The 14310-nt window shown below is 54.7% G+C and overlaps 1 protein-coding gene across 1 annotated transcript; it reads right to left on the bottom strand.

The window, feature by feature from the left end:
- Positions 1-1214: 1214 nt before the first annotated feature.
- On the bottom strand, positions 1215-13409 carry LOC119093181 (general transcription and DNA repair factor IIH helicase subunit XPD-like). The gene is given in 18 exon segments (XM_037216095.1): positions 1215-1612; positions 2051-2149; positions 2711-2821; positions 3571-3725; positions 3728-3746; positions 3985-4263; positions 4628-4799; positions 5816-6004; positions 6504-6672; positions 7276-7409; positions 8518-8614; positions 8862-8985; positions 9424-9665; positions 9668-9707; positions 10962-11216; positions 11760-11859; positions 12096-12258; positions 13371-13409. Coding segments are annotated over 17 exon segments (2331 nt in total). The 5' UTR covers positions 12101-12258; positions 13371-13409; the 3' UTR covers positions 1215-1471.
- Between the last annotated feature and the right edge of the window lie 901 nt (positions 13410-14310).

The following is a 14310-nucleotide window of genomic DNA, read 5'->3' as shown; positions in this document are numbered from 1 at the left end:
ACTGGGTGATGTGGAGGGCCGCGTGTCCCGCTCACTCCTCAGACCTACTCCGCCGAGCCGATGTGGCTGAGCAGGTAACGCCGCTGTTCGTGCTGGGTGATGTGGAGGGCCGCGTGTCCCGCTCACTCCGCAGACCTACCCGCCGGTCAGACCGGGACTGACAGACAGCAGATGTCCAGCTCCCGAGGCACGAGACGGACGCACCGCGAGGCTCAAACACGCGCCGGCTGCGTGACGCGATCGAGCCTGAGAGTGAATGGCAGCGGGGCACTCTAGCTCCGGGCACGCCGCTGGCGATGGCTGACGGCAGAGGGCGCCCTGGCTCCGGGCACGCCGCTGGCGATGGCTGACGGCAGCGCACGCGACCAATTTGCCGCCAACGAGACGGCGAGGTTCGTGGCCCCTCGCGGCACGATAGTACCGTGACGGCCGTGGACAGAATGTGTCGGTGGTGCTGGTCCCGGACCTGACGGTGGTGCTGCGGTGGTGCGAGCCGCTGATCGCGTGATCAATGCGAAAAGCGATTTTCGTTCATGTGTGAAATCGGACGCTCGCCACTCACTAGTCTGTCTTTGATTGTGCGGAAGTATTCGGTCGGCAATACTTTGCACGCAGTGCCAGCATATTGCTGCATAAGGATAACTCCAGTCATCGCATGTTTTCAATGAAAAAAGAACGATATGTACACGAGAGCAACTCACATCACCCGTGGTCTACCGCTGTACACGGAAGGAATTCACAGATTATCCGTGGTCTATCGCTATCACTTGAATCAGATCACAGTGCACCAGGCCCCTCTTGGCACGTTTTTGCATTACAAAACTCTGGCTGAAATCACCACATTCGTCTCGCGATAAATACAGAACATTCGCCACACGATCTCTGCAGCACACAACACGCACGCCATCCCGCCGGCCAGTTCCAGCTGTCCGAAGGCACTCGTCCACTACATAATACGACCGGCACAAGCCGTAGGCGTCACGACTCCCCGGCAGCACCGGTTTGTCACCCTCCGCCCCGTAACGGTACCGTAACGTCACGGCCGGGCCTGTGGCAGGGCAGGACCCGGTCCGGCCCAGGTCAGAAGGCAAGTGACGCGATGATTGGAACGCGAGATGCCCGAGACGCGTCCAGGCAGAGGCGGAACTGGGCAGGCACACCCATCAATCTAGCTGACACAGCTGAGAATCCTAACAGGTAGTAACTGATCTACCATCCGCCGACGCCCTTGCCAAATGATCACCGCATAAACTGCGCGTTCCCAACTGAAACGCCTGAAGCAGCGTGCAAGTACCGACCACGTGCTTCGCTACCGACCCCCTCCTGCCGGGTCCCGAGTCGAAACGCGTCCATCACAGCGCTCTCAGCCGTAGGGCCGGGCTGTGGGCGTCCCTCACGCCGCTCGCCAGCTGCCCGGCGCCACGGTGCGCTGCGGTCGCGAGGGCTGGCCGCGTGCGCTGCCGGCCCGCGCCTACACGCGGTGTGTGACGCGCTCCCGCATCTTCTCCTGCATCTCCTGGCTCTGCAGCTGCTCCAGGGTCAGCAGCGAGATGCCCAGCTGGTCCTCGCGGCTGAACGGCTGCGCCATGCGCCGCAGCCACCGCTTGGAGATCTGCCGAGGAGGGGAGCTCGTCAGGCGGGCCGGACGCGCGCCGACACGGCTGGTCCCGTGTCGCACGCCACTCTCACCTCTGGAGACTGCGGCGGACTCGCGACGCGGCACCCGTGGCCTCATGACTGTACCGCAGTCATCCCGACGGCCCTCTCAGCTCGTGCGATCCACCTGTCGGCTCAGCTCCCTGACTGGTTTGGCTCAGCTCCCTGGCTGGTCTGGCTCAGCTCCCTGGCCGGTTTGGTTCAGCTCCCTGACTGGTTTGACTCAGCTCCCCGACTGGCTTAGCTTTCTATATACCTTTGAAGCCACTTGTTCACCTTGGCTGCCAAAGTATCATAACCCGATCGCAAAGCCCCTGTTCAAAAATTCGCTTCATTAGCGCCTGTCAACCCCCCCCCCCCCCCCCCCCCCCCCCCGACGTCGCGTCCGTCTCACCTGGACGCCCTCCTCGGTGCTGAGGTTGCACATTGAGTCCTTCAGGTGCTCCTGGATCCAGAGCGGCAACTTGGTCCGCTTGTCCGACCGCTGGAAGCGCTGCAACAGTCGACCGTGCTGAGCCACGCCTGACACCAAGACCATCCGGGACAAGACGCGTCCTCACTTGGTACCCAAGTGAATGGTGGCGCTGCATGCATCGAGAACTGGAGGGCTAACGGCCTAGCACCGCGCGATTATTCAGGAGATGACCTTTCATTCGTCCATTATAGAGTCACTTGAACGCTGGCATGTTACATGATGGGATGCCGTTAATAAAAGACATACTCACTTAGAGCGCTACGGCTCAGCGTGGGCATCAACTTAACAGCTGGGCAAAATTACTTAACCCCTCAGGCAGCACAAGACAGCAGGTCAAATACGTCTAACTGCTGAGCCAGCACCAGACAGCAGGTCAATGTACGGATAGCTAAGAAGACGACACTCTTACAGAGCACCCGAGACCAACCCGGGGCGGCCGCAGAGCAGTCATTTTCGACAGCGGCGCCCACCGCACGCCACTGTAAACCATTATCCTCGTGTCACCGATCGCCACACCGTCGACCCGACCTGACCCGACCCGAACCGACCGGATCCGACCCTATCCGACCCGAGCGGCACCTTGTCGGCGAAGACCATGATGCCGTAGTCGGTCTTGCCTCGCATCGCCCGGCCCACACACTGTGAGGCGTGGCGGATGGCGTCGAACGTCAAGAAGTCGTTCTCGCGGATCTGCGGCAAGGGTGAACAGCGTCACGAAACCGAAGCTGACGCCACGAGGCCGACCAGAGCCAGCTTAGAGGCGGACATGCGGCTGGAGAGCAGCGTGGACACGTTTAGCCAGATGAGTCGACGGACAGCGTCAACGGACAATTCCTGGGGCGTCATGCGAGCACGAGCTAACACTTCCCGCGGCGTCATGTGAGCACGAGCTAGGCTCTTGGGAACTTTTAAAGCGCACAAGCTCAGTCATTTAACTTCTACACACTGATTACTGGGACAAGAGAGGTGATCAATAAATATCACATGACACACACACACACATGGGGGAAAGAGCATGGGTGAAATGGAACCTGACCCTCTACAGCAGGAAGCACAATGACATTCCAAGTTAGTACTTCGCGATGGGATAAATTGTATCATTGTAACCAACCACAAACGTTAACAGATCCATATCGTCCTTTGTCTCGACTGTAACAACAACAATGAAAAGAGCTTCTGACGTCGTGAAATTTTCCCATGAACTCGAGCAGTAGCAGACACATGACATACACATAGCGACAGGCCACAACAGCAGACAGGCAAGACAAGACAGACACAGACAGGCAGACTGGCAAGACAAGACAGACACAGACAGACAGACCGGCAAGACAATAGACACAGACAGACAGACTGACAAGACAAGACAGACACAGACAGACAGACCGGCAAGACAATAGACACAGACAGACAGACAGACTGACAAGACACACGCCCGTTACCTGGAACGTGTCGCGTAGGTACTCGAGCCGCGCCTTGAGGATGCGCGACTGCGTGTACATGTAGGGGATGCCGAACATGAGCACGCAGCGACCGAGGTGGTGGTCAAAGTCGACGCCCTCGCTGACCTTGCCCCGCGCCACCGACAGCAGCACGGGCCCCGGCCGTTCTCGCACGCCTGCCGGCACGACCGTGACCTTGGCGTCAACTGGGCGGGGACGGGTCGGCGCGGGGGCTGGCGGCGGCCCGGCGGCACGCGGCTCGTGCGCCATCGCTCGCCTGACACGGAGGCCAGCAGCGTGCTTGGGACGTGTAGCGAGCCCGCGCAGAGAAAACGATGTGCTTTCGTTTGCGGGTAGGTGTTGCAACTGAGGACGGCAAACGCGAGGAGAAAGCGGGTGACGACGAACGCCGACCTTGATGAAGTTGAGCAGCGCCAGGCTGGTCTCGGCCGCGTCCTGCGTCTCAATGAAGAGCAGCTTGTGCTTCTGCAGCTGCGTGATGATGCCCTGGTCGTACCAGCTGGAGACCACGTTCTCCATGTACATGTAGGAGGTGAAGAAGCAGACGACGCCGTCCGGCACCACGGTCACCATGTCCACCAGCAGGTTGCCGTAGTTGCGAATCACGGCAGGGTCCTCGCGAGATTCGAACTTGGAAGAGATCGCCACCTGATCGTTGCCCTTTGTCACGATCTGAGGGCAGATATGGGTATCAGACCGCGGCGTATCGGTCCCTCCGTATCCCTCCGTAACAGAACAGAGCGGCCCAGCCGACCATACGTGTCCATATACTCGGCATCATTAGGGCGGGCCAACTGATGCCAATCTTGTTTCTATGGTTAAGTTCACTTATTTGACTTGTTGAGACGAACATATGTTACGGCTTCCTGTTTGGTTAAAACCCGAGAGAACAAGTATCAGACCAATCAGTTCCAACATCTCAGAGTGATTTCCCGAGGTCTGTTCGGTGCTGTCGCTCGGTCGGCGGCCTGCCCAGCACCAGCCGGGCCCCGAGCCAGCCCCGAGCCCTTGCTGCGCCGGTGGCGTGGGGCCTCACCATGGGCAGGATGCAGGGCCGCGCCAGCGTCATGGTGAAGCTGGTGACGATGACCGGGTGGAAGTCGAGGATCTTGGGGTACATGTCGAGCGGCGAGAGCGTGCCGGACGTGATCACCACCGACTGGTACCGGTCGAACACCGGCTTGATGGCCAGCGACGAGTCCAGGCACCTGGCGCAGCCGGCGCGGCGGGCGCGTCACACAACAGACACCTGGCGCGGCCGGCGCGGCGGGCGCGTCACACAACAGAGCGGGAGAACACGACCACAGACCACATCGGGGCTGGTGCAGCGCCGCGGACAGGCGGCCGCAGCGCCACCGTGTGTACGGTCAACACACCGAATGTGCGCCACACCCACCGCCGATGGGTGGCGACACAGCCACCGGCCGGTGGTAGCCAGGTGGCAGTCATTCCTCCCGAGAGGCGGACGGTCCGACTGACTGGAAGTCTAAACACGGCGACATCGCCACCGATTCACACCACAACACTGCCAGTGTAAACAAGATGCCAGACGGTGACGGTGGGTTATCATCTGCGCCGGATGTCGTATGTTTTTATTTTCTTCGCGACAGATTAAATCCGAACCTTTTGAGTGGATGGAATAAGTTCCGGGACGAGAGCCCATACCAAGCAGTGCTTATCGTGTGAGCCCTGACCACCACCATCCGATCGTGAAATTGAAGGATTCGGTGGCGAAATTTTAACGTGCCGCAACGCTCAGCACGGTCCGTCCAGCCCTCTGACGTCACCTGACCTTCAGCGCAACCGCTGCCACCGGCCACACCCGGCAGGGGCAAATAACGGGCGCCTAAAGCGACTCGAACTCACCCGCCACGGGTGGGTGGATCGGAAGGCAGACCTTCCAGTCGTATAATTACGTATGAAGTAACTCCATGCCCAAGCACCATAAGACGTCGAAAAATGGGAAAGGTTGCCGTCGAATGTATCCATTGCTCGGTGTACACAGTGCAGGTTAAAACGACACAGACATACCCCAGCGTGCTCGGATATCTAGCACGTGTGAATGATCTAGCAAAGTAGGAAGATTGTGCGCACATAGACGGTCCGAGTAAATCTCCTTCGAAATATTTGCCTGACAGCGGGTTTAGGCATAATGCGACATCACTGGAGCCAGTTCACCCGACCGAGCCCAACAAACGAGCCGGCTGCTCCGGCCAAGCCTCACCGAAAGTAGAGGATGGGGTTGTAGACGTTGGGCGTCTTGTCGTCCGACGGCTCAACGATGATGGTGAAGCCACGTGTGTAGGTGCTGACCAGCGTGGCGAAGTGCGAGACGAGCACGAGCGGCGACAGGTCGGCCATGTCCGTCAGCTCCAGCGTCCGGATCATCGAGGTCAGCCGCTCCGCGCAGAACCTGACAGCGATGCACCCATCACGTGACATGCGTGATAGCATCAACGGACGCGTGAGACACTCAGGGAGGGGGGGAGGGGTCGGCAAACGGGAAGATGCTAGACCTCAGGTTGGACCACGAGCTGCACATCCTGACAGGTGCAGACAAGTCAGACGATCGGTCACAGGCCCCGGGCCGACAGCAGCGGGCCGGTCGGATGCTCTGTACAGACCCTGACAGACAGGGACGCGTCAGACGCTGGCAGCAGAGGGCTGCAGGCGAGGACACATGAGACGATCGGAGACGAGCGCCACTTAGGGACTGAGGCGGGTCGGGAGAACGGACCGTCAGTATTTCAAGAGCCGGACGTTAATGTTTCACTGAAGCAGTGTCTGCCACTGCAGGCCCGAACTTCAACCACACACAGGCAATGCATTCGGACAGAGCTGGGAATAGAGCTTCTGCTCCATCTGCTTCCGTCCGTCCAGAGGCCTGACTTCGCACGAAGTCCCTCGCTCACCGCAGCGGCTTCCGATCCAGGCAAATTTTGTTGAAGATGTCCTTGAGAAAGCCAGCCGGCGACTCCTGGACCACATGCTGCACTCGCAGCCGCATCTTCAGGTACTCCACCAGGCGCTTCATGAAGTTGATGAAGTGCTCCGCGGTCCTGATGTTCCCCGGTACGGCCTCTGGCGAGCGATCACCAACATCAGCGGTGCGACCACTCCGTCCATCAGCCTACCGCTCGCAGCGGCGACTGTGGCCGACCAGCCGGGGGAGTACCGGGCCGGCGGGTCAGATCGCTCGAGCGCCGGGCTCTCAGTCCACCCCACGCTGGTCCGGCACGCAGCTGCAGCCCTGATGCGGCGTCAGAGTACTCTCAAACTGAAAACCATGCAAAATATGCAGTCCGAAAAGTTGTGTCATTGCGGCTTTACGACGCACCCCGTTGCTGAGGCTATATGGCGTCGCCTACCTCTCACCCTGGCAGGTAGGGAGGGTACCGCGGGGAATCGAACCCCGTACCTCTGGTTTTGAAGACGCGCAGAGGTTAACGCAGACGCGTTAACCACTACACCACCGGCACCTCGCAGGCCGAAAAGTAACAGGGGAAAACATACGTGAGTAACTCACGGCGCACACTTCTAGACGCACGCTATCCAGAGCCGGCCCACGCAGGAGCCGGGGCTGACCAGCCCGAGCTCTGCACAGTGGCCCAGCAGCAGTCAGAGCTGCAGGGCTCGTGTGCGGCGCCGGCCACAGCAGCGGCGGGCCGCGCGCCGTGCACCTACCCTCCAGCACCTGGTCGGGCAGCACCGGGTTGGCCAAGAGCTGATCTGTCTGCCGCTTCATCTGGGCGTCCCGCAGACCCTCCACCATGCGCTGGTACTCCTCCTGCAGTCGGTTGGCGTCCGTCTCCTTGATCCTGCGACGCCACGCGGCAAGGTCAGGCCCCAGTCAGCGACAGCCGCAAAACTGGGCCAGGCGCGCATTGGCACGTTCCCAGCGGGACGGTAGGCGGGTCTTCCCTGTTTTTGGGCGTACGTGCCCGGACTTGCCGCTTGCAGTCTAAATTACTGGGCGCAATTTCAGCAGCCTGAATTATCATTTCAGCGGCTGTATGGGCGCAAGCAGCTGAATTACTAGGCGAATTGCAGCTGAATATTCGCAGTTTCAGCGGTCTGAATTACTGGACGCAGTTTCAGCGCCTGAATTACTGGACGCAACCTTTTACGACAACGTGATCAGCGTGTGAAATAACACGAGGCAGGCAATATTTGTGCGGACTACAAAGCGCAAGAACCCACTTGTTAGTACAAATCGAGCGAGACAAAACAACACACCACACAAGCACGCACGCACTCACGCACGCACGCACGCACGCACGCACGCACGCACGCCGCACGCACGCACGCACGCACGAACGCAGCCGCACGCACACACACACCACACACAAACACACACACACACACACACTAACCACACACACACACACACACACCACAAACACACACACACACAACACACACACACACACACACACACACACACAAACACCACATATCCTTCAAAAAACATACACTCGTTACCACCGACAGTTCATATTGACCCGTGCAGTGCTGCTCAGCTGTGTTAAGCTTTGGCCTGGAACAAATAGCCGCATCGGTGGCAGCCGCGGCCGGACCGAGCTTGCCGCGGGACCCCGCCAGGCGGGTCCTCACCGGTGCCCAGCACGGCTGTGTGGTGGGCGTGACAACTGACTCACGGCGTCAGGACGGTCAACCTCAACCAGCCTCAGGCAGCGGGACTGATCTAGCGCCGACGCGACGCAGGGAGGCGACGATCCACAGGCCAGTGAGAAAAAACCGGGGGGATGTCTCATCACACCTTGAAGGCGTCTGTACGCGAGAACACAGCGTGAGTCCGCGTAGGCCCTGCCATCGGACGGCGCATGACACCCACAGCGCGGCGCGTTGCGACTGTGCGGAAGACGCCACAGCGGGAAGCAGCAGCGCCCCCGAGCGGGCACTCACTGGGCGATCTTCTTCTCGAGAGAGCCGATGTTGTTGGAGCAGCGCTCCAGCATTCGCTTGTTGATGTGGACGCTCATGCTGTCGATGCACACGTTGTCTGCCGGCAAATGCGCGATGCTGACTGCAGACACCGCTCATTCACAGGTTTCACATGCAACAAAACCAACAGTAGGTAATTAAGACTATGCGGAACGCAAATATAGTGGTATGAAAATTACAGTTAAGAAACAAACAACGATCGATGTAGAACGACATTCTGCTTATGCATCTGTCAACAACCAACAGTCCTTCATTTCAAATAAGATGAAAAGGTGCATGCAGATTGGAATGAAAGAAGCTCTCACCTATGTTATGAGCTTCGTCGAACACGACGACACTTGACTTCACGATCTCCTTGGACACCACCTCGGCAATCTTCGGATCCAGCAGGTAGTGGTAGCTGTACACGATGATGTTGGCCTGCTGGATCTGAAACAGGTAACCGAGCCACGTCACAAGCGGAGGGAGACAACACTTATATCTATAATATATCATATATATATATATATATATATAATATCTATCTATATCCAATAATATCTAAACCCGGGCATGGAATCACTTCATACCGAGCCTCACTGGGCCACAAAACCGATCCATCCACAATATCACCTCACGCCCACAATCATGCCACAGCGAGCCAAAAGCTGGTCAAGAACAACAAAAGTTATTTCGACACCGTCAAACTGCCTGCCACACAGCCTACACCCGGGAACAATGCACACACAACACCTTCCCAGACATCACCGTCGAAATGCCTGCCACACAGCCTACACCCGGGAACAATCCACATACAACACCTTCCCAGACACCTCTCCGTGGCTGTTCCCTGTCAGCGATGCGGGGCTCGCCCGGGCGACCACTCACCGCGCGGCGCGCCACGAAGTAGGGGCACCACCCGCGCGTGCGGCCGTACTGCTTGAGGTCCTGCAGGCTGTAGATGCCGGCCGGCAGCGCGACATCGCGGCCGTCCTGCTCCAGCTGCTCGAACCACTGGCAGGTGGGCGGCGGCGCGCGGCCGTCCTCGTCCGCCTCGTCGCCGCCGGCGCCGGACCAGCGGCGGCGGCGGCCAGCGGCGCGCGCGCGCACGTAGCCAGCCGTCAACGCGTACAGCGGCTGTCCACCACCTTGCCCTCGCGTTCCTGGCTCACCTGTTGGCGGTGGAGGAGAGGGAGGGGGGGGGGCGGTCATGTGGGGCGCGGACGGCCGGACACGGTGGGCAGGCAGGTGTTGGTGGGGGGCGTGAAGCCAGATTGTGCATGTCGATCGCAAGATGTACCGCTGACGTATGGAAGTAAGATGGACCACTGACGTGCAGAAGTAAGATGGACCACTGATGTACGGAAGTAAGATGTGCCACTGACGTACGGAAGTAAGGTGCACCGCTAACATATGGAAGTGAGATGTACCGCTGACGTACGGAAGTAAGATGTACTGCTGACACGTGGAAGTAGGATGTACCACTGACGTATGAAAGTAGGATGTACCACTGACGTACGGTAGTAAGATGTACCACTGACATACAGAAGTAAGATGTGTGTTAGTGTGTGTTATTGGGGCTTTACGACGCACTCAGCTGCTGAGGCTATATGGCGTCGCCTGCCTCTCACCCTGGCAGGAAGGGCGGGCACCGCGGGGAATCGAACACCGTACGTCTGGTTTCCCAGACGCGCAGTGGTTAACGCAGACGCGTTAACCACTACACTACCTGCACCCCTAGAAGTAAGATGTGCCACTGATGTACAGAACTAAGAAGTACCACTGACATATGTAAGTAAGATGTACCACTGACATACATAATTCAGATGTACCACTGAGGTACGGAAGTAAGATGTACTGCTGACATACAGAAGTACGATGAACCACTGATGTACGGAAGTAAGATGTAACACTGATGTACAGAGGACAGCTGTATCACTGACATACAGAAGCAAGATGTAACACTGATGTACAAAAGTCAGATGTACCACTGACATGTGGAAGTCAGATGTACTACTGAGGTAAGGAAGTCAGATGTACCACTACAGTACAGGAGTAAGATGTACCACTGACATAAGGAAGTAAGATGTAATGCTGACATAAGAAGTAAGATGTAGCAGTGCTGTACAGAGGACAGCTGTACCACTGACATACAGAGTTAAGAAGTGACACTGGCATGCAGAAGTAAGATGTTCCAGTGACACATGGATGTCAGATGTACCACTGGTATATGGGCATAAGATGGCGAATTAGGATGTGGTTGTCCGCTGGTATTCTGACTGGTTATGGCAAGCTGCATGGTGAACAGGTGGTATGCCAGGAAGAAACAACATACATATTACAACCACTCGGTTCTGAACATCCAGCACATGGGGGGCCAGATCATTTGAAACCAGTTGTTTCAAATCATCACCACCATTACCTACCTCCTCGTGAATGCACAGATTCTTGCGCGAGCTGATGGCCAAGCCGACCAGCTTGCTCTTCTGGCCAGACTGTTTCTCGATGAAGCGGTTCAGCTTGGCCAGCTCCTCCAGCACCTTTTCAATTTCCGGCACAGTTCGAGAGCAGTAGATGAGCTTTGTGATGTCCAGTGGTTTCTCCAGCATGTAGGACACGATGAGGGAGAGCAGGGAGATGGTCTTCCCTGTGCCAGATGGCATCTCCAGGACAAGGTGACCCTGCCAACACCCAAGTGAGATTGATAGCAGGAATTCACAGACCTATGCTATAGAACTGTATAACACAGCAGTGCTTCAAAACATTAAAATTGTTATTCACAGGCAAGGAGCAGCACCAATGATAATATCACCATGGCATTGATGACAATGTCAACATGCATGCACAAATGTAGCTTACAGTTCAGGATTGCTGAGCAGGTACCTCACATCAAAGTGTCCATGTAATTAAATCATGAGACTGCTTTGGGACTAACTCAACATGAACATAAGGACTGTTCACAGCCAACTTTGGGGGTCACTATTCATTTTCAGCCTGGTAAACACAAAGAAGAAAATAGAGAATCAAGCCATTGTGTGGATTCTGAATGTGGACCTACATTCCCATGAGAAACCCTGGTGTCAAGATCAAGATATAGGATCCAATTCATAATATTATGTGCCATTGGACAAACTTAATGGAGAGGAATCTCAAATAAATAATGACAATGACAGGACAGCAGTAAGCACAGCTCACAGCAGTCACTTAATCTGAACATGACTTACCTTGGCATCCAAACCCTTCTTGAGCTCCAACATGTATGAGAACTGTTCTGGGTAGATGTAGTCATAAGGAAAATAGACCAGAAGGCCATCCACATTCAGCCTGGAATGGAATGAAAGACAGTGAAATCCTTCCCAACAGATAATACTTAACAAATGACATGTTTTATGATGTTCAGGATATCATTTGTCATAAAATATGGAGGGTGAACAAAATACTATTCAGGTACATCAGATGCATTGCAGGTGCTCCCCACAATCATCCCATGATGGTGGGCATTGAGCTGATAAGCCAGAAGTGATGTTGTATCTAAAAAAACTCAAATATTACTGTCTTACCTCATGTTGAATTTACTTGGGTGCTGGTGTGTGATACTGCTTTGCTTTAACTTCTAACACATGACAACAAAAACATTAAAACTGCTGCTATTCTTTTGTTTTTCAATGCAAATTGAAAAATAATGGTCTTGATCGCACAACACTTTCACTTCACTTGCATTCCCTGAAAATGGGACAACACAGAGATAAAACATGGCTAAAACATTAATGGAGAACAGGGCTACTGTAGATATTCTTAGCAGGCAATTTTTCTTCAGTTTTTGCAAAGGAATCTGTGTGTGATCTCCTTGGTAATAGGAAAAATCTGACAGAAGCAGTCTTGTAGATCTGATGGCAATTGCAGGTATGGCAAGGGATAGCTTGAGGAAAATCAAGGTTAGTAAGGTTGCCACACCTGACCAATACATGGTAGTGCTGAATGAATGCCCTAATGCTTTGGCTTATCCCTCTTATACTAATAGTCATTGCTTCTGAGTAATGTGAGTAGCATGCAGCAAACATATAAAGCTTCTTTATTTCAAGGACAATATTCTGATCTGCAGATCAAAGCAGCAGTGTAGTTCCATGCTCAGAGGGATCTGCAGGTTCAGATGGGAAATAAGTGAAATAAATATAAATTTTGAGACTTGAATGACAAGGATGGCCCTTATAGTCATTCCACACTTGGTCCAGCCCCTCCCTCACCATCCCAATTTTGCTCGCAAAGCTAAGCCAATGCATATCAAAAATGATTCTATACATACCATTCACCTCCAATTCCCCCCAAAAGAGCTGATAAGATGGTAGGCATCAGTGATGATGATGAATGAGGTTTTAGGGCACGTCAACTTCTAGGGTCATTTTGCACCATGGTAGGCATTGGTCAGATCATCAGCAACATTTTAGGTTCATGGGCTCAATCTGTATGTAAATGATCACATATTATCCATTAAATAAATGTTACTTCAATGTGCATGCAGGAATGTGTAAAACCAATAAAAACAATCAGAAATAAAAAGAGGCATAAATCAACATGTCTCACCAAAACCCACCTAAGCTGCTGCAGCCCACAGGTGCGCGAAATCACCTGTATGGCATGAAACGTGGGATTCTTCCGAACCGCATGTGCCCTGGGACAAGTCAACACGCTCATGCTGATACAAATAGCTGAGTTGCATCATAGCTGAGTAGCTTTTCCAAAATCTTGGATAATCATGAAAATGTGCATAGCTCGCTGGCCCTTTCACGGCTACCGCCTATAGTTCTTTCAAACAATACCGGCAAATGATCACCCACCCATTCACCGCAGCACCCCTGCACACCAAACAACCTCCAACTCCCGCATGTAAGTTCCCCGCTTACTCCCCCGTGTGAGGCTGGCGCAACACTGCGCCAAATTGTCGTGGTTGTCAAGTTTTTGGTTATTAATTGCGAATAGTGCAGGGCGGTGTATGACGTCATCGGTATTCTCCCTCTGCGCCGCTCCAACACTTTGTGACCGAAACACGCAGGCATCCTCGGCGCTCTCGCTGTGTCACGAGATCGGCAAGGTGACAGATGTTTTGAGGTATGCCATCGAGCCCATTTCGTACAGAATTGTTCGAAGGTACAACGCTTGTCTTAACCCGGACATTGGATGCTTCCCGCCTGCCCCTGCAACCATTCCTCCAATATTGCGGCCCGTGGGACTTAATCCTAATCGGGGTTCTTTGCGTTAAGAGCACGACTGGAGACTATGCCGGTATGTCCTGTGTATGTTGGAACCCTAACAACGTTGTTGATATAAGGAAGTGGGCCAATGCATATAATAAATGAATCTTTCAGACTCGGAAAGCTTGGACCTCGCTCCGAGAAATGCTTCCCGCTATTGAGCTGGGGCCAGCTGTCTCAGGTCCACGGGCAGTTCCGGTACACAACCGGACAGGCCGGAAAACATATTCACTCCAGAATCAGTCTGCATTAAGTTTAACTTAATATTCTTATCTATCTCGGTAAGGCACATTGCTAATTGTAATTTTCGAAAATGGTTACCAAATAGGTCACCGCCCAATTATTTTCCGTCACAGAGGACGATTCTGCACTGAATCAAAGGACACTGGACGACTGGCATTTTTAACCCGTATGCGGCCGGAAAAGGGCGGAGGCATCAGCTCTGGCTGTACCGATGGCGCCACCTGTCCAAGCAGACAGCAATAGGAGCACTTACAAATGCCCCGACATTTAGCATGAACAGACA

Source organism: Pollicipes pollicipes, unplaced genomic scaffold (assembly GCF_011947565.3).
Source record: "Pollicipes pollicipes isolate AB1234 unplaced genomic scaffold, Ppol_2.1 Scaffold_4002;HRSCAF=4701_pilon_pilon_pilon, whole genome shotgun sequence".
NCBI lineage: Eukaryota > Metazoa > Arthropoda > Thecostraca > Pollicipedomorpha > Pollicipedidae > Pollicipes > Pollicipes pollicipes.
Note: the sequence above shows the minus strand (reverse complement) of the source record. Positions and strands in the feature narration are given on the sequence as shown.